This window comes from Enoplosus armatus, chromosome 8 (genome assembly GCF_043641665.1).
Source record: "Enoplosus armatus isolate fEnoArm2 chromosome 8, fEnoArm2.hap1, whole genome shotgun sequence".
In the NCBI taxonomy this organism is placed as follows: Eukaryota; Metazoa; Chordata; class Actinopteri; order Centrarchiformes; family Enoplosidae; genus Enoplosus; species Enoplosus armatus.
In genome coordinates this window covers 21,844,905-21,869,790 of record NC_092187.1, presented here as the reverse complement: position 1 = coordinate 21,869,790, position 24,886 = coordinate 21,844,905, and the positions used below count along the sequence as shown (strand labels likewise).

At 42.7% G+C, this 24,886-nt stretch overlaps 1 protein-coding gene across 1 annotated transcript in view; it reads left to right on the top strand.

Annotated features, from left to right (window-relative positions):
* The window catches only part of hspg2 (heparan sulfate proteoglycan 2), an 86,905-nt gene extending 63,572 nt beyond the window's left edge, over positions 1 to 23,333 (top strand). The window contains 40 exon segments of the mRNA XM_070911042.1: positions 402 to 582; positions 2,796 to 2,855; positions 4,689 to 4,811; positions 4,972 to 5,124; positions 5,804 to 5,967; positions 6,221 to 6,298; positions 7,912 to 8,047; positions 8,674 to 8,825; positions 9,199 to 9,343; positions 9,933 to 10,076; positions 10,828 to 10,962; positions 11,111 to 11,292; positions 11,407 to 11,602; positions 11,786 to 11,965; positions 12,092 to 12,352; positions 12,486 to 12,648; positions 13,086 to 13,183; positions 13,270 to 13,536; positions 13,637 to 13,749; positions 13,896 to 14,043; positions 14,160 to 14,276; positions 14,441 to 14,458; positions 15,607 to 15,691; positions 15,782 to 15,926; positions 16,031 to 16,133; positions 16,232 to 16,341; positions 16,435 to 16,543; positions 16,670 to 16,768; positions 16,878 to 17,099; positions 17,385 to 17,629; positions 17,728 to 17,899; positions 18,297 to 18,419; positions 18,808 to 18,864; positions 20,381 to 20,456; positions 20,565 to 20,643; positions 21,021 to 21,068; positions 21,422 to 21,492; positions 21,600 to 21,683; positions 22,348 to 22,451; positions 23,057 to 23,333. Coding sequence (XP_070767143.1) covers positions 402 to 582; positions 2,796 to 2,855; positions 4,689 to 4,811; positions 4,972 to 5,124; positions 5,804 to 5,967; positions 6,221 to 6,298; positions 7,912 to 8,047; positions 8,674 to 8,825; positions 9,199 to 9,343; positions 9,933 to 10,076; positions 10,828 to 10,962; positions 11,111 to 11,292; positions 11,407 to 11,602; positions 11,786 to 11,965; positions 12,092 to 12,352; positions 12,486 to 12,648; positions 13,086 to 13,183; positions 13,270 to 13,536; positions 13,637 to 13,749; positions 13,896 to 14,043; positions 14,160 to 14,276; positions 14,441 to 14,458; positions 15,607 to 15,691; positions 15,782 to 15,926; positions 16,031 to 16,133; positions 16,232 to 16,341; positions 16,435 to 16,543; positions 16,670 to 16,768; positions 16,878 to 17,099; positions 17,385 to 17,629; positions 17,728 to 17,899; positions 18,297 to 18,419; positions 18,808 to 18,864; positions 20,381 to 20,456; positions 20,565 to 20,643; positions 21,021 to 21,068; positions 21,422 to 21,492; positions 21,600 to 21,683; positions 22,348 to 22,451; positions 23,057 to 23,229 — 5,319 coding nt within the window. The 3' untranslated portion in view covers positions 23,230 to 23,333.
* The last annotated feature ends 1,553 nt before the right edge of the window (positions 23,334 to 24,886 follow it).

Sequence of the window (24,886 nt, the reverse complement as noted above, 5' to 3'; positions counted from 1 at the left end):
TTCTGTTACCTTTGGACAGAGCCAGTCCAGCTGTTACCAGTTTTATGCTAAGCTAAGCTAAGCTAATTGTCCGCTCTAGCTTCATATTTAGCGTGCAGACATGACAGAGGTATTGATATTCTCATCTAACTGTTATCCCAGAATGTCAAACTATTATATTATTAACATTTATAATTTTTAACTATATGCTCTCTTACTATATTTTAATTTATTTTATCTATTTTTTTAAAGTCTAAAACTGTGACAAATTCCACTGAGGTTTCAGTATAACAGAAGGTACATGATAGAACATGTAGCCTCTATTGAATAGTTGGTCTGCAGCCGAACAACAAGAGCATTTTTCTGCCATGTTTGACATTGCATGCATGTTGTGATTGGTGCATCTGCCCACCCCTCCGCAGTCCCCAGCTTACACTCTGGTGTGGACCCGGATGGGTAACGGGAAGCTGCCCAACCGGGCCATGGACTTCAACGGCATCCTGACAATTCAGAACGTCCAGCCCGAGGATGCAGGCGTGTACGTTTGCACGGGCTCCAACATGTTTGCCATGGACGAGGGCAATGCCATCCTCTACGTGCCAGGTTCGTGATCCTCGGCACCGCATTCCATTGCCCATCACCCCCTGCTACCCTACTAGCTCTGGCTCCTTTAGTTCCCCTCCGCATAAACTTGAGTCCCCCTTCCAGCTTGCAGTGGTGCATGCTCTTCTGTTTTACTGCATCTCTCATCATGCACTGTAAACGCTCACCTCTGGGTTAACAGCATAATAAGCTTGCAGTTCTAACTCCCAATGCTTTTTGCCTTCTGCTGTCAGATACCAACATGTAAGCCATGTCTTGTTATCATACTGCCAATCTAGCTCTTCTTACTGCCTCGCTGTCTTGTATGTCTCTAATCAGTGGTTTTTCCTGGACTTTATATGAAGAAATACAGCTTGTGGGTTTGGTTAAAAACTAAAACTGTAGGGTACATATTTTCCAGATAACATATGGGGTCAAGAATGCAGTTTTAGATTTAACAAATGGGAACTCAAAGTCATGACACATCGACTGCACTGAGGCCAAATCACTCGGATCAGTGATTTGTGGGTAATGCTTTCCGCCAACACTCTACTGAAGCTACTGCAGATTTTTTTCTTTCCTCTTGATTTTTTTTTTCTCACATGGGTTGAATTAATCGGTGGTGGTTTGGTTGCTTCTCGATCACTGTTAGAGTCGCCGGTTTCTGCTGTCAGAGGTTTCACTAGCAGGGTGCTGGATTCTGGTGTCTTTAACTTTGGGCTCCCGGGGCCCCTCCCTTCCTGAGCTGTAGTGTATAATGATGAGGAGGAATGTGGATGCCACGATTGGTGCTTAGTGACTCTGCGACTGACATTCAAACTGACTTCAGTGTATCTGGAAGAGAGGAGATGTAGGAAGATCCCCACTACCCACGATATCGAAATTACTGCTGTGTTGCTCTCCTGATCATCCTGATGATGAATGTCAATAAACAGAACGGTGCTATTAGTCATGCAGTTGGATAAACCCTGTGGTTGAATTCACTCTCTAAACGAGCTATTTGTATCAATTGTTACTTGTCAGATTTAATTGGTAAAATATTCTAATCTGACTGCGGAAGAAAAAGGGGGAATTTCTTTTAATCCTAATTTTGTCAATAATCAGCTACAACTGTATATTATGGTCTTTTTATTTACATCCTGTCAATGTTGTTGGCACATTTTCTTTTTTGATTGACTGAAATATGTTATCCTAAAATGTTTCCATGAAATCAAATATATCAGCAATGTTAGAATTGGGAATTGGCCATGTGAATGCGATTACCTTGCATGATGTGTGTTTACATTTAGGCAATTTCAAGTGTTTTTATAAGAAAATATTTTTTTATATATCTCTGAGAACATCTTACGCCTCAACAATCACAGGTCACATTTAGAACAATTTTTCTTCATTACTTTACAATGCATTTTCATTCGTGACTCACAGGCTATATGATTGCAAATAAACCCAAAGGTGCTTCTGTAAAGATTTTACAATTTTTTTTTTAAAGAATACCTAACTGATGTAATGTACACATGTCACATTGTAATGTATTTATCTTAACTGTGAAAATATTTTGTGAAAAAAAGAAAATTGATTAAAATAACAACAATTGATCAGAGTGATTTGCTAATTAATGGATGGGGCTCATTTACGTACATTATTTTGATCAGTTCAGGATAACCACAAGCTGTATGTCAGCTTTTTAACAGATGAAAAGAAACCTGTGTTTTAATGTTTAAAACTGCTTCTCGCTACTAACCTGCATGTCTCATGTGTGGCATAACTTCATATCTCCTTGTGCTGCTGCTGATCTTTGAGCGTATGTGTTTTTGTGTATCTTGATTTTGAATTCACAGCATAAGAAGCATTTTGGAGCATTGTTGTGTTTGGTATTTGGTTGGTGTAGATAAGCATGAACTGTTGCAAACAAATGGTCATTCTAGCCAACATATTCAATTCACGGTTTTCTTCATTTTCTCTATAAATATATATCAGGTAAGTGTGATAATTGAATGCACTTAACTATGAATTAAATGGCACCAACCAACATGATAAACACATTTTTTTAGCATGTCTATAACATGTGTGATGCTTTTTGGAATCAATTGGACAAAACCACGACGGCCCACATTTGGAAATGGATAAGTGTCTCCGGGGAGATGGGAGGTAATCTGCTGTTACCCTGATACCTGACCTGTCAGTTTACATGTCCCCTCCCCCCTTCCCTCCCTCCCTCCCTCCCACAACTCCAGAGGCCTCACAGACTCAGATGTTTTACACAGCCTATGAAATGTTTGAAGGACACAGAAAGCGTAAGTCCGCATGGGCATGGTTTCCTCTCTGCCGGGCTCCCTGGAGGGACCCGCCTCTCCCTCTCTATGTCATGCATGCACTCATCCTCCGCAGCATGGATATGCTGGTGGCCTGGTAGCGCCCATGTACAATCAACCAAGCAGCAGCTGCAGAAACTCGCCACACTCACTCTCACACATGACGGCCCAGAGCATCTGTGAAAAGCGTCTTTAGTTCAATTTAGATCTAAAGATGGATATTTGTTTTCAGCATTTCTAAGTTATCAAGTTCCGGCCGATGCTTGGATTGTACATGAGCATTACTGGCTCCTACCTGGCTCTTTGGGTTCATTGGGGTCCATCACTGCAGGAAAAAGTGCATGTTCATTCTTATGGGCAACTCCTCATGAATGTTGAGTCAAGTTTCCATCATTGAAAAAGATCACAGTCAGTGTTGTACAGCTACTATAGGCCTAAAAGCCATTACGTTACTCAGGAGAACTGATGAATGTTGGAAAATGTCCCTCTAAAATGGAAAAAAACATCATAAAGCATATTATTTTATGAATTTTAATTTGATGATTTGAAAAAAGTAATAAATCACTTTAAGTTAATGGGATTACATTATTCAGCCACTCACTGTATCACACAAACAGATTTAATTGCTCTTTAACCCATGAAAAGGGTTCATTTTATTACATCTTTAGTTGGTTATTACATTATCGGGAATCATTCATATTTTCTGGGTGACAGTGTCTCCACATTCAGAGACAAGAGATGTCCCTTCTTCTTCTTTCTCTTTGCACTTTGCTCTTTCCGTTTTCTCCTCAGGAAACATGCTATACTGGGAAATAGCTGTCATCTGGGCTTCAAACATCATACTGTGCTTAATACATCCCATCACAATCTCATTGCATCATAGCTGAATGTGGGTAGCAGACTTGTGTCCAGTGTGAGAGGCCTAGTTTCAGTGCTTCAAACAGATGGAAGGGTATTTTAAATAACACAGTTAGTGTGATATTAATAGATGGAAATGGACAGATAAAACCACTATCGTCCTCCTGGATAGATATCACTAGAGGTAGTGAAGTGACAAGTTACCTTAATATGGGTAAAACCCTTCAAGTTTCATCTCGTGATGCACTGATTCTATCATAGATCTTTACAAAACTCATGACAGAGACTCTAGAAAACACGTGGATACTCACTATCAAATAATTTATCAATCTTAGATAGTGACTAGTTAGTGACTTGTGTGCTCAGTGTAGACTTACGGTAGTCTTGTCTGCACCATGTCCCACCGCGGACGATGAAACTTCTCTCTGCCACGGGGCATGGGTGTCACTAAGGTCAAAGAGAGTCAAAGCACAGCCCAGGCTACAACAGTCCCCGAGGTTTCAGCCTGCTTAGATAGCCTCATACTCCTCCCTCCCTACTGAAAGAGGCCTTTCTATTGCTCTGTCACCCTGGGATCATATGGGATTGAATACGAGGTCTAGCTGCCAGCCAAACTGGCACAGACGGCAGTATGCCCAGAGGCCATGCCAAGGCCTGCCTGCCACATCTCATCTGTTTCGTCTGCTCTGAGGATCTAGACTGCCAAGGGTGAGGGTGGAGGCACGGGCAGAGGCCGTCACTCTCTCTCTCTCTCTCTCTCTCTCTCTCAGTCTGATCAGTTCATTAAAATCAAAAGCAAGCAGCCCACAGCTTAATGCCAAAGCAGTGACTGTAGACTCCTGACAAGGTTTCACTTCACCACCAGTCTGCATTATCACGCTTTATTTCTCCACGTGCCTCTGGGAAGTCTAACTCTCCACTTTGAGCAGTGTTTGACTGGTGTGTCTCCTTCTGTAGCTGCTGAGGGGGCCCAGCCTGTGGCCACCATCACTCCCTCAGTGCTGAATGTCCAGCACGGCCAGCGGGCAGAGTTTCGCTGCACGGTGACTGGGAACCCAACCCCTGCCGTTGAATGGATCGGTATGACCAGTTAGAACTCCGCGTTTGTCGTGTTTCATGCAGGCCTTGTTGAGCTATATTCATAGTCATTTGAGTTGAAAGGCCATTTTCTGTTGGATAATTCTGGGAAAATTTCCCCTGCAGCCTTCAGTGACAGGGTGTAACTGTGTGATTGTTACAGGAGGTCTGGGGAACAGAATGAGCCCCAGAGCTGTGGTACGAGGTGGGGTACTGACCTTCACTGCAGTGGACCCAGCTGATGAGGGAGAGTACACCTGCAAGGCCCTGAACACTCATGGGGAGCACACAGCGCGGGTTTCCCTCATTGTCCAAAGTATGCTTTGTGTTTATGTGTGTGTATGTGAATGTGTATTACATTTTGTGGGAACATAAATCTGTTTACACACTTGCATTGTGGGGACTTGTCTCCCTTATGGGGACAAAATGCAAGTCCCCACAATGTAAATCATTAGATTTTGTGCTTAAGACTTCAGTGTCCCCTTAAGTTATGGAAACAAGTGTGTGTGTTTGGACCTCACATATAAGTTGAAAACACAGCAGTTACATTTTTTTTTATAAACAAGATTGTATCACCATTTTCAGTGCATTTTGAAAAACAACTAGCTTGAAACAAGAGAAGCATCTCACGACATGATTTTTGAAACCTGTACAGATATCAGTGGTTGGTCATTGTCCTCTTGCTTTAAAGTGAGACTGTGCAACTCTTGAAAAAAAGAAATAACATAATCTTCCTCTTACAAATGAAAAGTTTAATTCATAAGCAATAACACACACCCTCATGCTCAAGTCAATACACTCAGGGGTTTTGGTCTGGTATGACCAGTAGCTTATGCTGGCTAATGTTAGCAAATTGTAGAGAGATTGCTGTGTAAGTGACATTGCTTTGCCAGTTCATTGACTTCAAAGTAAAACGACTGTCAAACTCAAGAAGTTGGGGTGGTTGTGATGGATATATTTATCTTTGAATGATCACAATGCATTTCTTTGGTCAGAGTCTAACCCAAGTGGCCTAGGCACCCAGCCCCAAGTCCAAGTCAGTCCCCAAAATCACCATGAAGTCCATGAAGGCGACACCTTGAGGTTGTATTGCCGCGCATCAGGAACGCCAACCCCGAAGCTCACCTGGCTGAAGAACGGAGGACAAATCCCTCCACAGGTGAGACACCTCCCGCTGTCTCAGTGCCTGAATGATGACTTTAACATGGATTGATCAAACTGTATTTATTTTCTGTGCTGTATCTCTATCTTGCACTTCAAGGTGTGTCCGGTGCCGATGGTATTTCATCATACTGTGTCAGTTTTTATGAGAGTTTCAGCATTTTGACCATTTACCTATTTTTTTCCCTCCCTTCTGTTTGTCTCCCCCCTCCCTTTTTTTTTGATCCCACCCTGTTCTGACGTTTGCTCAGGCCATTCCCTCTCATGGTTTCCATCAGTTTAAAAGCAACAGTCTCGATGTGTTACAGAGACGTATTGAGGAGCTGCAGGTCTGTCCATCTGTCCGCTGTCTGTCTGTCCTGTCTTGTAGTTCACATCAATTGTCCACTACTGACCCCGTCTTCACACATTGTCGACTAAGTGCATGATCAAACGTGTCCCTGATTCACACCTTGTAAATCACGTTAATTTACCACAGCTGCTCACTAAGTCCAGTTAGAGCTGATGCCAAATACATTAAAACCAACTAGCTGGGTCTGGTTGACTTCTTAGTGTATTTGTACATGTTTTTATGTTGCGTTTTATTAATTCAAGTGTTCCATAGTCTTTTGTTTTGTACTGTCCACATCATACCATCCCTGACGTGTTTGGGCTCTCAGCACCCAGTTGACCCTCATCATTCCACTGAGTGTATTAACAGGACTAAGTATACAGTAGGTACTGTAGGTATTTCAGACATATTTTGCTCCGTGCCAGGCGCAGCCCGCTGCCCCCCTGCCCATAGGGGTATTGTGTTAGTCTGGTTTCTGCACAGCCCTCCTGGGCTCTGTGAGGGCTCCGGGGCCTGTTTAGTTCTGCCTCAGAGAGCCACTGCGTTGTGTCAGCCTTTCCCAGGGGGAGCTGGGCTCTGCCGTGCGACCACGCAGAAATTCTGTATGCTCTAGCAAACGGCTTGCTTTGAAAACTCGTCAATGGGTTCAGACACACATTGAGCCAGGGCCCGCCTCAGCCACTGCTCGGTTTAGCCTCCCTCACGGTTGAATGGGCCGGAGCTAAGCAGCTTTGTCCATGGATGCCCCAACACCCCCCGGATACAGTAATCCCCCAGACCCTCCTCTCCTGATTCCCCTCCCCTCTGAGGTGTTTCCAAACTTTATGAAAGCTCATTTTCAGCCTTGCTGGGCCTCTGACTGCCATGTGGAGTAGTGTACAAACAAGTCAAGTTGTTGATAGCTCACCATGAGCCAGAAAGTCATGAGAGTTCTTAAACGTGAGTGCTGAAATCGATGCAGGGTTTTGCTTCTTATTCTATATTCGCTCTTGAGATATTTGACGGTGGATATTTGGACTTCCAGGGCACTGGCTAGTGATTATTCCCAGATTTTACAGTCAACAACTGCTTTGTAATGCTTATTGAGTAACCTCAAATCAATGTGTCTCAAACTGTCAATTCTAACTCTAACCTAATTTTTTTCATCAAATCATCATTCATCTTTTTTTAGAATAGAGATGATAGTGTAGTAAATTTAATTATCACTGATCATGATGTATTAACAAATTATAACCCCACCAATCATTGTAGAAATATTGACACTACTTTGTACTCAGTTTCGTGTACAAAGTACAAAGTGTCATGAGTCAAAATTCATTTACAGAAAGACTGAACTGTAGCAATAACAGCTCTTGTCTTGTCGATCTACGCTGTAGTGCTTTTGTGTCGCTATTAGCTAGTACTGTCATATTGTCAGCAATGTCATGTTTGTGTTGTTTCAAGGGACATGAGACAGGTAAGTGATGCGCTTTGTCTTTAGTATATGAGTTATGTGTGTTTCTATGGTGTACATATTTGCAAAATACTATTTCTGAAATGTAATGCACAGTGCTGTATATCATGTGTGTAACTGGTGTCTAATCTGGTCACTTGTTGATGTGTCCTCTTCAGGCACGCATGGACCGCACCGACATCGGCACTCTGCTCATCCCCAACATCAAGATGTCCGACTCTGGCACATACATGTGTGTTGGTAGCAACAGCATTGGATCAAACAGTGCTCCCATTAAAGTCACAGTGCTCAAAGGTGAGATGTCATGATAGTCAAATGGAATCAGCCCAGCTCAGGAGTTTGTCGGTGATTGATTCCAGGGTCACAGCATTACCTTTGATTTTGCTGTCTGCTTTGGTTTTATCTTTTTTATGACTAAGTTCATTTCTGTTCTGGGGGGTATACTGACATGGGAACATTTCATGTGTCGTAGTTACACAGAATAAAGAAATATACATAAATAAATAAATGAAACAAAATAGCGATAGAACATACATATGAACATACATACACATACAAGTTTGTATATATACGCGTATATGAGTAACGGCACTATAACAACAAAAGTTATATTAAAGTAAAGAACTTCTGTCTTGCTTTTTTCACTCCTCTAAAGACCCATAACTCTCCCCCTCTACCCTTTCACCTTTTCTACCAATATCCTTCCCTCTTTGTACAATCTCCCCCAAGTTTACCCAGCACCTGACAAACACCAAATCACGCAACAGTAGTTTCATAGTAATCATGTCAGTCAATGTAATTTGAATAACTTCATAATACATCAAAAAAAGTATTTAAAAAAAAAGAATGAGAATCTGAATGTCAGAGTGAGTCTTATAGAGGAAGAACATTATGTGGTGCTTCTGTTTGTGTTTGTGCAGCGGACCATATCTCCTCAGTGGTCAGCATCCAGCCGTCTATAGCTGACGTCCAGGAGGGCCAGAGTCTGGAGCTCAACTGTTTTGCCCCTGGAAATCCTCCTCCCCAAGTCACCTGGACAAGAGCCAGCGGACGCCTCTCCTCCAACCACCAGGTAATCACACAGAGATGCAAAAATTGATCTTTGAATATGATGCAGCAGAAACATACTTTTCCAAACCCCTCAAAAATCACAGTTTGAAGCTTTTTGAGCGTATGAACAAGCGAGCAGAAGGATCCAGATTCTTGCTGAAGTCCGATGTGTACTACGAGTTCTTCTAGACATCAATTTAGGAAAGCTAATTCTTACATTCCAACATTTTTAATATTAAATCCCATATTCATATTGCTGTTTATTGGCAATATTGTGCATATTAGTATTATATCGTACTATTTTCAGTAGTAGCAGTAGTATTAATGTATCAGAAGTAAAATGATGAGTTTTCTTGTAAGCTGGAGTGACTCCATTCCTCGTCCGCTGTGTGCAGGTTCTGGGCACTCAGCTGCGTATCCTGTCAGCCACTCCAGAGGACTCAGGGGAGTATGTCTGTCGGGTGCAGGGCAACCCCGGAAACCCAGGATCTCATGTCCACCAGGCCTCTGTCTCTGTGTCTGTCACGTCATCTTCTTCACGTAAGTTAGACAACACTTTATACAGGGGGTACATTAACTGTCGTGCTTCACAGACAGATAAAGAAAGTCTTTTTCACGTTGAAACAGAATAACAACAAAGAGCCCATTTTGATGTTTGCTCCTTTTTTCAAATGTTCCCACTGTACTCTACTGTGCTTGATGTCCGCCTGATTAGACTGGACAGTCATTACTTTCTCACCAAGGAAATTACAGTTGATGGCAGCATCAGTCGGAGGCTGGGAAAAACACATTAAGGGCAGGGCATTACATGGCAGGGTGTTGTTCTCAGACTAACACTGTCTCACTTCATGAATGAACTTTCCAGTTTTACTTTCCAGTGGAGCTCAGTGTGACCTCAGATTGAATGATTTTCCTCGTTACTGTCCCATGATCTCATCCTCATTCACTCCCTCCTGGACTTCAGCGATGTTTAACTTCTTTAACTGTTGCCAATAAAGCCCATAGCCACATTGAATAGTCATTTGTGACTTTTTTTGTGAATAATTTGCCCGCTAAATGAGGTGAGATCGTGAACAGTAATGCTCAAATAGAATCTGTCCAGAGCCCAAACCGCTGGTTTCTGCTGCAGGTCTTCAGAGTCCAATCATCGCCATTGAGCCCCACAGTGCTGCAGTGCGTGTGGGGGAGTCGGCCAGCTTCAGGTGCCGGGTGTACAGCGGAGCACAGCCTGTCAGATTGGAGTGGAAACTGGCCAGCAACCAGCCGCTGCCAGGTAATAACCACACACACGCTGGGGAATAAACCTGCTTAATGAGTTCTGATTTTATGATGTCATTATTTACAAGCAATTACAGCCACTATCCACGCATGAATTACTCCTCTGTTACTTCATTTAATGACTAATTTAGAACTCTGTTTTTCTCAAATCCATTTTCTCCAGACTTTTTTTTGCATGTCGTTTAACCTTTAGAGGTTTGTGAAAGAGTGAAAATACATTGTAGTCTTTCCTAGATTTCCTAAGATTTCTTCAGCTTAGTTTTTCTTAGACTTTATACATCTCATTTTCAAAATCTTGATCCAATCTTTGACCCAAGATTGAGAACCTCTCAACATATCTTCTCCAGCAATTTAGTTTTGCTCTTCCATAAAATTAGGGGACTGAAGAGAGACAAAAACACTGTATCATACATTTCCCATAATGCAACTAAATAATACCTTTCATTAGACCCTTATTGTCTCCTAAATGCCTACTTCTTTCAGACCCCACACCTCCAGTTTGTCATGCAGACTCTCTGTTAAAACATTTTGAGTCTCAAGGCCAAGCTGAAACACTTCATCATCAGAGTTAATTTTTGAGTCTTCAGAAAGGTCCCTCCACAGCCACAGAAGACATCATGCTACTGTTTACACAGGCTGAGTAGTGCTAACCATGATGAGTGAACTGAATTTTGTGTATCAAACCAGTGGACTGCCCCTTTAATGTTCTAATGATCTAATGTTTCATTTGCTTCTCTGTTCTGCAGATAATGTTAAAGCTGGCGCTGATGGTTCTGTTATCACCATTACCAATGCCCGCCCTACGAACCACGGCGCCTACCGCTGTGTGGCGAGCAACCCGTTCGGTATCACCCACACCATTGTGTCTTTGATTGTCAAAGGTGAGCACACATGGACACATTCACACATTCATTTTACTACAGAAGGATATTTCAGTCATCACACACCCGCAAACCTCTAAGGGAAGGGTTCCCTCTAGTGGCTGATCAAATACAGATCCATACCAGTATTTTGTATTTGTGCCCTCAGAGTCTCCTGTGGCCACGGTCACCCCTGGTGGACCTGTGCGGATCAGGGTGGGTGAACCCATTAACCTGGAATGCCAGGCATCAGGAGAGCCCCGCCCTTCAGTCTCATGGCACAGGCTGGACAGCAACCGCAAGACCATGCTGAGCAGCCCTGTGCCCATGGAGTCCAATGCAGTCATGCAGGTGCTGATACACTTCTGTGTTGCTATTCAGAGACTCAGCTTCGACGTCAATCGTTCTGTTCTGTTTTGAAATTGTGTCTATTTATATGTTGAGACAAATTTTCCCCTTGCACAGATACTAGTGGCACGTCCAGAAGACAGCGGGACGTATGTATGCACAGCTCGGAACAACGAGGGCTCCACTGAGACCAGGGTGGAGGTCATGGTTGAGGGAGGCTCTCAAGTGCCCACAGTGCCCAGGGCCTCTGTTCCTGAGCCACTGATGATTGTGGTGGAGGGACAGACTGCGACGCTGCGCTGTGAGGCCCACGGTAATGAAGATCTCATTTATACAGCTGGAATTCACTTGAAGCATTTTTTTATATCTTGCCTTTGTGTGGCACTTTGTATGTCGCACCACTGTGCCAAAGACAATCTAACAACACCTGTATTTATTGTACGAGAATGCCAAGAATACAATATTTTCATTCCTGTTTGCCAATTTGCCTTTCTAGGTTTCCCGTCCCCGACGATCACCTGGTCCAAGCTGCGGTCTCCTCTGCCTTGGAGACACAAGGTGGTGAACAACAGCCTGGTGCTGCCCAACGTGGGCCGCCAAGACTCTGGAGAATACATCTGCAGTGCCACCAACAACATGGGCACCACTGAAGTCACCATCATGCTAGATGTAGAGAGTGAGTGTTGAATGTATTACTTTTGTTTTACAGCTCACAGTGAGTAGAAATTTCTCTGTTATCTGTCTTATTTTTCAATGTATATCTTGAGAAAACAAATAAACCTAGTTCACTTTTTTTCTCTAGCCCTTCCTTATGCCACTTCTGTGCCTGATGATGTGGCCGTGCGGGTCGGGGAGGTGATCAGGTTGCAGTGCCTGGCCCATGGTACTCCTCCTCTGACGTACTCTTGGACCAGGCTGGATGGAAACCTGCCCCCGAGGGCCGAGGTTAGCGGAGGGGATCTCCAGATCAACCTGGCCACCGCCGAGGATGCCGGGAGCTACAAGTGCGTGGCCAGCAACAAAGTGGGCAACAGCGAAGTGGTCGCTAAAGTCGCAGTTAGATGTAAGTTTGCTGAAGATATAATGATTTGACATGGTTTGACATGTTATGAATAAGGTGTAGCTAGTTAGGAACATCTAAAGATTAAAATGGACAGCAAGACCTAAATCATGTCTCTATCCTTCCCCCCCTGTAGCCCCCTTGGCAGTGCGAGTGTCACCCCAGGTGGAAGTAAAAGCCCAGGGCAGTGCTGTGGAGTTCACCTGTTCCACAGCAGGTGGCATAGAAACCAAAATTGAGTGGCTGAAGGAAGGAGGAGCTCTGCCACCGAACCACCACATCAAGGATGGGGTGCTCAGGTGACTCAGAAACAGACAACAGTACAGCATGTTTTACCCACTGACAGCTTGTATTTACAGCTGAGCCTATTCCAAAACATATTTAGCACACTTTATTCATAGTATATACTTAAAAGATAAGGCTGGCGAGCTTCCATATTTTTATTATTTTCAACTATTCCCATGAAAAAAACCAAAACCAAAAATGTGTGAGTCTCTCAGTAACGCTCAGTGTTAGTTCCCTAGTAAGTATTTAAAGCCGCAGGGCAGCGTACAGTATGGGAACTACAGTGCTCATGTTCATCTTAAAAAAGGTAATCCAATGCAGTGGTGTTGACACTGTTGACAAAAGAAAAATATAATATATCACCGGACGTATCTTTAGTATTGTGTACTATGTGAAGTAAAAACCTCACCGTGGCTTGTTTTCATGTGTTTAATTTAATGTTTCTCTGTAGGATTGAGAACCTTGAGCAGAGCAACGAAGGTGTTTACATCTGCAGAGCCAGCAGTGTGTATGGTCAGGCCCAGGACACCGCCAGGTTGACCATCCAAGGTCTGTTACATTCACTGCAAATATATGAGTCTATAACCTGCTTCAAAACCAAATATGACGTGTTGCTTTTCTTTTCTTTTCCACAGCCCTGCCGAAGGTGATGATCAACGTGCGTACCTCAGTGCAGACCGTCATGATAGGGAACTCTGTGGAGTTTGAGTGCCAGGCTGTTGGGGATCCAGAGCCCACGGTTAAGTGGAGTAAAGTGGGTGGGTCTCTGCCCGCTCATATCATGGTGAAGGGCGGCATGCTGAGGATCGATCAGGTGACGGAGGCCGATGCCGGGCAGTACCGCTGTACGGCCACCAACGACGTAGGCTCAGTACAGTCCCAGGTGGTCCTTAACGTCCAGTGTGAGTGTACAAGAGAAGAAAAAAAAAAACACATCACACGCACACTGATGCGTTATCTATATTTCCCACCCTCATTCAAATCCTTTGCCTGTTTGCACAGCCCTTCCTCAAATCGCTGCGCTGCCTGAAACTAAGGAGGTGACAGTTGGGTCTGATGCGGTCTTACCGTGTGTGGCTTCAGGATACCCTGTACCTGAGATCAAGTGGTCCAAGGTAACCAAGATATTTCTGTAATTCAAGAAACTTGTCTTAGATGTCTTCGTCTAAATGCTTGCCAACTTTAAGAGAGTCAACCTTTTTGTTGATGCTGATATTATTTATAATACTCATTTTGTTACTGTGTCTGTTTCTGTATCTAGGTGGAAGGAGAGCTTCCTCCTAAGTGCTTCCAGGACGTCAACGTGTTGACAGTTCCTAGGGTCACCCATGAGGATTCTGGGACGTACGTCTGCACCGCCTCTAACAAACAGGGAAAAGTGGAAGCCTTTACTACACTTGAAGTTCACGGTTAGTCTGCGGACTGGAGAGTACTGTAGGAGGGAATGTTAACAAATGAAAGAAAAGCTTTGAGTATGAACTGCACAGTTATCTGTATCTAACTAGGACATTATGTGCTTTTTCAGAGAGAGTGATGCCATACTTTGCCCAGGAACCCTTGTCCTACCTCACTCTGCCCACCATCAAAAATGCCTACAAGGCTTTCAGCATTAAGATCAACTTTAGACCTGATAATGTTGATGGTAAGGAAGAACAACAATTTTACACTTTTCTCTTGTTGAATCTTGCAGCGTGGTAACATTTTTTGTGTACTGTGTTTGTCATATTTCCTCATGTATAATTTTACTGCGTCTTCTGTCCCTTCCCTCTCTCCCTGACCTCTTCCTTTCACCCACGTGGTGGGAAGGTCTCATATTGTACGCTGGTGAGTCTCAGTGCTCGAGAACCACAGGAACGTAAGACTGATGTTGGCAGTACTGCTTTTTGGCTCCATCAGACTTTCATATAATGCAAATGCATCCAGCTCAAGGCTGATTTTGGGGCTGTGAAAGAGATGCAAGATGGTGCATGGCCTATGTTTTCATACAGACTTTTCAGTCATGATCACAAAACCATTTTTAGGAGCATTACAGTCAGCTGTGTTACTGTATGCTTGAGCCGTATAAATGCAATGCTACTCATGTTTCTATTGGTGTTTTTTTATTTTAATATCACTGCAGATCTGAAAATAGTGAGAGCTTCAGTAATTCAAATTGCCCTCACAAGGACTTACATGATTTCTTTTAACTTACCCACATTTGGTGCTGGATGTGTGGGGACATTACAGTGAAATGTTCAAAGGAATATTATTATATATATATTGACTGGCACCCTTGACTCCTTCTGCTACAGCATAGTATGTGTAAACTTTAAACTTAAACTTTACACTTAAACAATCAACTTTGTGTTGCACATTTATGCAATCTACTCTCTTGATCACTCCTTTTCACAGCTAGATGACATAGATAGACGTGTAAGAGGGCATGTTCCCACTTCCCCGTGAGCCTCCGTGGCTCATATAAAGCATGTGTTCCCAGCATGTGGAGACAGAGAAAGGAGGACTGGCAGTATGGTGTGACTGGTTGCACTTGGCAGCCAAGTCATACCCAGATAGGATGTCAAGTTATAACTTGGCTTTGGTTGGCTTTAAACTTGCCTCACCATGGCATGCTGCTTTACCATCCAGCTTTCAAAGGGTTGAAAGTGTGTATGAATGACTCCATTGCAAACAATGTCCATCCTAACAAGTCGCTTCTCGAGTTTAGTCTAAAATCTTGATTTTCTTGAGTCAAACATTCTACCAGTGGGATCAGACGATTATTTCAGAAATGTTACTGGCATTATCTTGAGACAGAGCTGAAGAGTGGAAATTGTTCCACCATTGACTTCATCAGCTTGATTGAAATATTGGAAGATTCCACTTTGAAATCAAGCCACTAGATTTATTGACTTATTAAGATGGATATTATTGTAGGGTATGCATTTAGGTTTACGTTTTTATTAGTACTCACTCACCCTGTTTTTGTGGTGTAGGTATGATCCTCTATAATGGCCAGAGAAGGACCACAGGAGCAGACTTTATCTCTCTGGGACTCGTGGGCGGACGCTTAGAGTTCAGGTCAGTTTATATTGGTCTTAAAAGTTCTCCTAATTGACTGAAACACCAGCACGACGGTCTCGTTGATAATCACCTGTCACGTTGTCTCAGGTTTGACGTGGGCTCCGGCATGGCCACCATACGCGACCCCAACCCTGTCAAACTGGGAGAGTTTCACACAGTTGAGCTGTATCGCAACCACACCTTGGGCTACATCAGTGTAGACGGAGGGGAGCCCATCAACGGCAGCTCACAGGTACTTCTGTCAATGTGAATGTGAACTCCTGCTGTCACATATGTGCATTCGATTTATTTATGTCAGTTAATATGTTCCACAAATGCACATTCCCCTCTCCTCAGGGCAAGTTCCAGGGCCTAGATCTGAATGAGGAGCTGCATGTTGGTGGTTACCCCAACTACACAGTCCTCTCCAAAACTGCCGGCATTAAGACTGGTTTTGTTGGTAAGGCATCACTCTGTTTACACCATGACAGAAAATATGGAATGGAGAAAAAGTCTTCTGGGTGTGTAGATTTGCTCTTATTTGATATTGCTATGCAGGCTGTATCCGTCAGCTGGTCATCCAAGGTGAGGAAGTCATCTTCAAAGACCTTGACCGCAGCTCCACTGGAGTCACAAACTGTCCCACCTGCAAGGACCACCCATGCCAGGTCAGTGACATCCATCCACTTCATGCATTTGTAGTATCTGTCCTGCATTTAATGCCGTAATAACCAGTTCATTTCTTCCATGTCATTATTCAGAATGGAGGGAGGTGTGAGGACTCAGACGCCAGCTTGTATAAGTGCAGCTGCCCCAGAGGATTCACAGGCAGCAACTGCCAGCACCACTCATCCCTGCACTGTCACTCAGGTACAGACTCCACCTGACCTCTCCGCCAGGATGTTGCTATCAACTCTATCAGCATGCACCATTAAGAGTGCAATATTATACAAGTAAAGTGTTTTATGTGTCTTTCTCTGTCCTGAACTCCCACAGAGGCCTGCGGACAAGACGCCACTTGCATCAATCGTCCAAATGGCCTGGGCTACGACTGCCGCTGCCATCTTGGCAAGTTTGGAAACAAATGCATGGATGGTAAGACAGGAAGTTACTCTCATCTCCCATTAAGATATTCCAAGTATTTTTAGGAAGATATATATATATAAAATATTCTAAATTTTAATGCATTTCCTCCTTTCACTAGGGGAACTGGTGACCACTCCACTGTTTGATGGTGAGGAATCATACATTGCCTATCCTCCCCTCACCAACATCCATGATGACCTGCGCGTTGAGCTGGAGTTCAAGCCCCTGGAAAGAGATGGCCTGATGTTCTTCTGTGGAGGGAAGAAAATGAAGGTGGAGGACTTTGTGGCCATCTCCATGGTGGAGGGACATGTAGAGTTCAGATATGAACTGGGCACAGGTAAAGTATACTATAACTGTGCAAAAATGTGTCTAGGCTCTTGAAGAATGCTTTCTATATATGCACTCTGTGCAGTGATGTGCGCTTTTTTAAGATTTAACATTATAAAGATTTGTACTGTGGTTAGAGTAGCTGATGGCTTGTGTGGCTAAAAGATATGTTAAAAACGATGGATAGTAAGATGGAGTAGATGGATAATAAGATTTAAGGTACGTTTGGTACTACTTACCACTACGCCGCTGTTTATTTTTAGAGGGAGTAAAATCTCTGAAATCTCATTTTCAGGCCAGGCAATCCTTCTCAGTCCAGAGCCAGTCTCTCTGGGCCAGTGGCACAGAGTTGTTGCCGAGAGAAACAAGAGGGCCGGCCACCTGAGGGTCGACCAAGGCCCAGTGGAGAGGAAGACGTCTCCAGGAAAAGCCCAGGGCCTCAATATCCACACCCCCATGTACCTGGGAGGAGTCCCCAACATGGACATCCTGCCTAAGCCCGCCAATGTCAGCGAAATGTTTGAGGGATGTATAGGAGAGGTGAGGTCTCTCATTAATAAAAAAGGAAATAAAACAAAAGTTAACAAATATTTTTTCTGTAATGCAGTAGCTTGAACTTGTCTGCACTGCCTGCTTAGGTTTCCATCAACAACAAGAAGCTGGATCTGTCCTACAGCTTCACAGAGAGCAGATCTATCCGCAAGTGTGTGGACAACAGCCCCTGCGACCGCCGGCCCTGCCTGAATGGTGGTCACTGCATGTCTAGTGTTGAATATGAGTACCAGTGCCTCTGTAAGGATGGATTTGAAGGTCGGTGCTCGAGTTTAAATTCCTCTAAACACTGAAAACGACATAGCATGCATCAGATCTGCAACTATAATCTTTCTACATGACTCATTATTTGAATTTATGTTTTTCCCTTCACCTTCTACAACACATGTATAAGATTTTCAGGCGACCTCTTTAACTATCATCAACTTTTAGGAAATACAACTTGTGCATCAGGACATAAAATCTGGTTAAAAATCTATTTAAGCAGATCTTCTCCTTCAAAAATTTTTCAGTTAAAATTGATAAAATCCCAAAAAACAACAATGAACATTTTCCATGTTTTAGCTACAAACCCTTTGAACACACCCTGCCCTATCGTGTGAGCTCGACCATCGACCTTTCACCCCTGACCCATAACTGGCATGTGACCCTGCAGGTGAGCGTTGTGAGGTGGTGAAAGACGTGTGCCTGAGCGACCTTCAATGCCAGAATGGCGGCAGCTGTGTCGACGGCCAGTGTCTGTGTACACCCGGCCACACAGGCCTGAACTGTGAAGAAAGTAAGTATCGACAAGCTACATAACCGTGTAAACCAAATATTATATCAAAATCAAAGCCAGAAATAGCAGAACGTGTGGGAAAAAAGTGTTGAATTGTATTGTTCATGTATAATTATACAATTTCAGTTGCCGCCAAGTTGTCTAAAATCAGCTCTCCAAACAATTCTCCAAATCTCCAAAGCATTTGTTCCCCTACAGCACGTTACTTATTGCATACACCTGCATCCTATGGACAAAGATGTTCGTAGACATACATCCAGAAATGAGCCCATAAGACTCACATTCTCCACAGTATGAAGCCCTACTAACATCAGACAGCTGAGGGTTAACATAAGTGATTACGTATGTCTCACCCCTGCACTCTCATGGCTATATCCTGCACACCCAGGCCAGGTCCCCAGCTTCCCAGAGGCCCTGTGGAATTTGGAAGCTAACGAGGCAAATGGTACAGTATCTCAATATTCAGTCTGCCTGACACGACCGTGACTAACAGGGGCCCGTCTGAGCTCGAGGGGCCCCACGTCCCTTCCAAGCTCAACCCGAACTGCCTATTGCCTAACACATGTTCGCGCATAAACACAAACCAAACATGCGTCTGTACTCAACTGGCAACTGAGGCTCTTATCCCCATTGGAAAGTTGGGAGAGGGGAATTCTGCATCCATGCTAAAAGGTAACAGGATGGTAGACTGTGGTTGGGAGATCAACTGATTTGTGCTGCCTGTTTTTGGACCGACATGAAATGTGGAATTCCCCTTATTTTTGTTTTTCCCTATCATCATGTCAATGCCTGTAAGATGGCTACTCACAACATAAAATCTTGTTTCCGTCTACTTCAAGAATGCCTGTCTATAAAACAAGAAAATACACAAAAATACTTGTTTTTCTCTCTGAAACTGTCTGAGCCAGAACATTAATTCTCCTCCACACATTTACGCTGTTACTAACAACTTCAACTGTCTGTTGAAAGCACAGTGTGGTGGTGTTTGGGTGAGCTGAGATGTACTTCAACCATGTTCTGTACTTAATGTGGTGTCTGTGCATGGACCCCTGGTGAATTCAGTTTGAAAGGTCGGAGACTGTGCAGCGTGTGAGGAATGGCAAGTAACTTGCTCATGTGTCGGTGAGGACTGTCAAATGAGTTTGCATCATGGAGCCTGGTTTTTGTTTTTGAAATTGCAAACGGATTTTGGGTATATAATGCAATTATTTCATATATATGTTTAAAGTGAGATTATGTAGCTTTTGAGAGAAGAAATAACATTATCTTCCCCTTACAAATGAACTTACAAATTCAATTCCTGAGCAATAAAACACATCCGCTCTCTCGTTTCTATACACGCGACTTGCTTGGTCTGATATGTAGCTTGTGGTGGCTAATGCTAGTTTGCTGACTATAATCTTTCTTTACTTGTGCTACTGCTAGCTATACTTTAGCATGTCACAAAAATAAAACAATAAGTAAACACACCATGTTTATTGAATTAATCTGACATGCTAAAACATAGCACAAGCAAAGATTAATAAAGTCAGCAAACTAATTCAGTAATATCAGCTGCACAGCAATATCTATCTAAAGTTTGCTAACAGTAGCTAACATTAGATACCACAAGCTACTAGTCATAATAGACCAAGTCAGGCTGTAGAAACAAAATCCCTGAGTGTATTTAACTGAGCACGGTGCGTTTTATTGTTTATGAATTAAACTTTTCATTGGTGAGAGGAAGAATGTGTTATTTCTAATTTCTAATTAAGCTTTAAACGCCACCAACAAATAAAATACTTTGCGACGTGATTTCAGTGAAAGATCACTTCTGTGTGTGTAACTGCTGTATCTAACCAAGACGGTCTTACCAGGGTTTCACCACTGGAGGGCACCATAACAGTGAGGACGAAAGCTCACAGCGGCCTTACTGTTATTCGAATGTCGTTTTGATTTGTATTTATTTGTATTTTTTGTAGATTCACCCTATCAGTATGCAGCTCATTTCCACAATGATGGATACGTTGCCCTTCCTAAATCCATTTTCCCAAGAAGGTAACTGTAGTTTGCTTTTCTTTGCTTTACTCACACATATGCTGTATTATTAGGATGTAATAGATGTAACGATGCATCGAGGGTAAAATGATTATTTTTTTCTTTAAGTGCCCATGACTCACCAGAGACCATCGAACTAGAGATCAACACTGGCTCCTCTGAGGGCCTGATCTTGTGGCAGGGAGTGGTAAGTCCTGGTCCTGCCTTGAGACTTATCCAAAGGACTGAACCATGGTTTAATAAAAATCTTAAACTTGATACTCACATCCTTCTCTTTCACCTTTTCATCCTCACCCTAACTTGGCTGCAGCACTAAGCACTCTTAATCATCCCCATTACCTCAGTGACACTCAATGTTCTCATGACGTTCTGTGAGTTTTGGACTCAACAGTAATACATCACTGACACAATGCTGCATTTTCTCTCATTTTGAGGATTCACTGGCTGCCTTCATCACACTGTCTAATTCATATTTGTTGGGCATGTTGGCTGCGAGCCCAGCTCGATCTGACACCACTAAATAAATGCATGTTGCTTCTCTAATTCACCCTCCATTTTCCTCAGGAGACCAATGGCGCACGCAATTTGCGAAAGGTGCATGCTAGTAAAAAGGTATCCACTCAAACACAAGACACTCCTTTTTTATTTGACATGTTTCATAACATGTGGTTTCCATACAATTATGTATAGTGGAGCAATTATAAGATACGTCTGGAGAACCACGTGATTTGAAATGACAAGTATCTGTGTTTGATGGCTTTTCTTGTCTCTGTTATTTTGCATTAAATGTTTTATGTCACATACAAATACTGTCGGGAGCGATTTGTCTGCCATTGGCTCATGTTTGCTATTTTAATACTTTGTGAGAAAAATTAGTGAAAGCAAAAGGGCGGTTGGTCAGTGGTTCACAGCATTCAGTCACGCAACATCTTCTTCCTCTGTTGACTATACACATTTATTTCCAGGAACTCGGAGAACACGGCAAAGGAAAGGACTTCATCAGCCTCGGCCTACAGAATGGACACCTTGTTTTCAGGTGACTCAGCCCTGTAACCCTGTAGTTCTGTTGACATATGGATGAGTGTTATTCTTTGCAGCTCATATTAATGCTGTAGTGATGCTGATGATTGGTATCATATCCAGCTACCAGTTGGGCAGTGGAGAAGCAGAGATCTTGTCCCGGAAGTCCATCAATGATGGGAGATGGCATAAGATCACAGCAGTCAGGTATGACTACTTATTATATATATATATATATATATATATATACATGTACAAAGTAACTTTTAGAGATTTCAGTAGGTTTCAACAGAGTTCTTGCACAACATGAAGTCTTAATTACAGATGTGTAAGACTGAACCTCTGTAAACTGAGAAGGAACCAGAAACCACTGACTCATTTACAGTAATTGTTTTGGTTGGTAAAACATCAGGTAAGATTCCTGACTAAAGGTGGCCAACATTGTGCAGGATTTCTGGTGCCATCTCAAATGCCTTCTTGGTTACTTCTTTTCAAATTAATGTGTGCTTACACATCAATACAAATGTACATTTACAGCAACAAAAGCAAACTCAAGCAAGCGTTTTTAAACTGATTTACCATACAACAGTGAAATGAATGACAACCAATGGCTGAAAAACACATCCAAACATTTGAAATCTTTTAAATCCGCATCTGCAATGCTATTGTTCTTTTTTTATGTATATATATATTTGTGTTCTCTTGTGCTATAATTAGCTCAGTAACTTTGGATCCCACTAATGGTTGTTTGTAGCTGTATTGATTTAATTGATATAGTGTACCAACTATATCAGCTATTATCAATATATCGACTGCATCTACAATTTTCAGATTTGTCTATATTGAGTCGTGTTCGTCTCTTTTTTTGCAGAACTGGAAAAGATGGATACATCCAGATTGATGGAGGAGCCGCGCAACATGGACAGTCTAAAGGCAGAAGCCTCATGGTCAACACCAAAGGCAGTATATACCTGGGTGAGTCAACAAATATAATGTAATCATCAATAAATTATAGTATTGGTTAAATAATTAAAATGGAGTGTGAAAAAGTATAAAACTTAATACTTTTACTTTAAAAGTAAAGTAGGTGTGACCAGGGTTTGTGTGTGTGTGTGTGTGTGTGTGTGTGTGTGTGTGTGCATATCAACAGTGGGGCAGAGGACTGTGTGTCTAGCTAAACACACTAAGCACCAGCCTTTTCAGCTAGCTACCTGGCTAGCTTTCTTCATGAAACTACTGCTGTATAACCACTGTAACAGTAACTAAGCATTTTAGCCGGCAAGCTAACGCTAGCAAAGCTAACGTCACTTGGAAGTTCACAGATACCACTTTATCATCTTCAAATGCTTTAGTGAGTTTAGCTTCCAGTGTTTTCAGTTAAGCCAGCTATCCGCACATTGCTCCACTGATGTTACACATTTTTTACCTTTTACTACATTTTGTCACTTCTTCCAAAATAGAAGAAGTTATCTGGACCATTTACTTAAAGCTGTATCAGAGATCAAAATTTCCTCAAAACTGTTCTGTGGGTCCAAATGTCCAAAGAGGAAGTTAATCACTGGTTGCTCACTATGTGACAGGCGGAGCCCCGGACATGGCTGCTATGACAGGAGGGAAGTTTTTGTCGGGAATGACGGGCTGCGTGAGGAACCTGACACTGATGAACGCCCGGCCGGGACAGCAGCCAGCCCAGGCCATCGACCTGCAAGCCCATGCAGCCCACGGCATCAACGTGCAGCCGTGCTCTTCATAGATCACAGCGCACGCACGAACACACATACACAAACACACACGTATACACACACACACACACACACACACACAGAGACTATGGAGTGATGTCACACACACACACACACACACACACACACACACACACACACACAGAGACTTACACACAAAGAGGCTGACACAAACTTGGTGCTTTGCTGCTACCAAAAAAAAAAAAAGCAAGATGACACAACAGGATATGTTTCTCTGTGTGCAGTAAAACCAAAAAAGAGAGAAAAAATGAAACGATATTAACAAGTCTTCTCTTCCTCAGTGTTGTATTCTCAATGAAGGACTATTAACACAGGAGAACCAGTACAGTTTACATACTTCCAGCAGTAGTTTTAGCCATGAGAAGAGTAAGAGTAAAACATATTAGGCCTTCTACGATGGGTCAGATCCTATGGAGTTGGAGATGTTTTTACAGCACTGAATTTTTATTTATATACATATGAATATATATATATTATATTTGTGGGGGAAAACATGCAAACTAACCATAACTGCTCTTCAACTTTCCTAGAGTTTATTCTGGGTTCTAATACTGTGTGTCCAGGGCCTTTTATAGGCCTGACTGTATTAATACTTGAAGATGTTTCGGTCTTCTCTCTTTACTTCTGTAGAGGAACTTTTTTTTCTTTCTTTCTTTTTTTTTTTGGCGCACGCGAGCATGCTTACAGTCTTTGTTGGGAGAGGAGCGCACACGGTCACGGTCACATGCAGCTTCAGTACACAACTCAGGTCGTCAAATGCAAATTAATAACCGCAAATGTTACACGTAGTGCCGCTTCAACGCGGCTGAATTTTTCGCTTCGCCAGTCATTCACAGCGCTGTTGTGTCTTCTATGTCTGTTATTTGTTCTTTTTTTTTTATGAAAAAGAAAGAAACCTTGGTGCTAATGTCAGACATAAAGATACAGCACATAGTCGTATGGTTTCCTGTCTGTCACATGTAGGTGTGTGTTTTTTTTGTTTTTTTTTTAGGAATTTGGTTACTTAGATTAAGAAAACTATCTAAAACAGTATACAGTAGTGTCACATTTGTTGATATGCATGGCATTTGAGGTTGATTTTATAAGAATATGGCATGATTTGTTGCCTCCACGGCCTTATTTGATTGAGTAGATCTCAAAAAAAAAGCAGTTTTAAAGAGCTGAAAAGGGTGTATTTTTTATGTGTGGTTGTTGAAGATATTGTTTTATGTGTAAAACTATCTGCCAGTCAGGTAGATATCTCTATCAATTGAGAATGAGTGTGTATGCTTGTAAATGTGTTGGTTATGTATGTCTCAGCTCTTTCCATTTCTCACAGGTCACTCTACTTTAAGCCCCAGTATGGAGTCAGGTGTGCGTATGTGTGTGTTTGTGTGTGTGTGTGTGTGTGTGTGTGTGTGTGTGTGTGTGCGTGCGTGCTTGTGTCATTATCCATATCCTCAGGAGGGTCAACCCAGAACTGCCTCAAGATGTTACTTAATTTTCAGGTTTGGTAGCTTTAGCGACAATTCAGGAAGCTATAAAACTCTGAAGGCTTTGTGGTTCTGTAGGTTGTTTTCTCTGCAGAGGGAGATTCATCTGCAGCTGACAGCAGTAGGACACAGTTGGGATAGTGTTTGGTCGTGTGGGAATGCAGTGGAAGCCTCC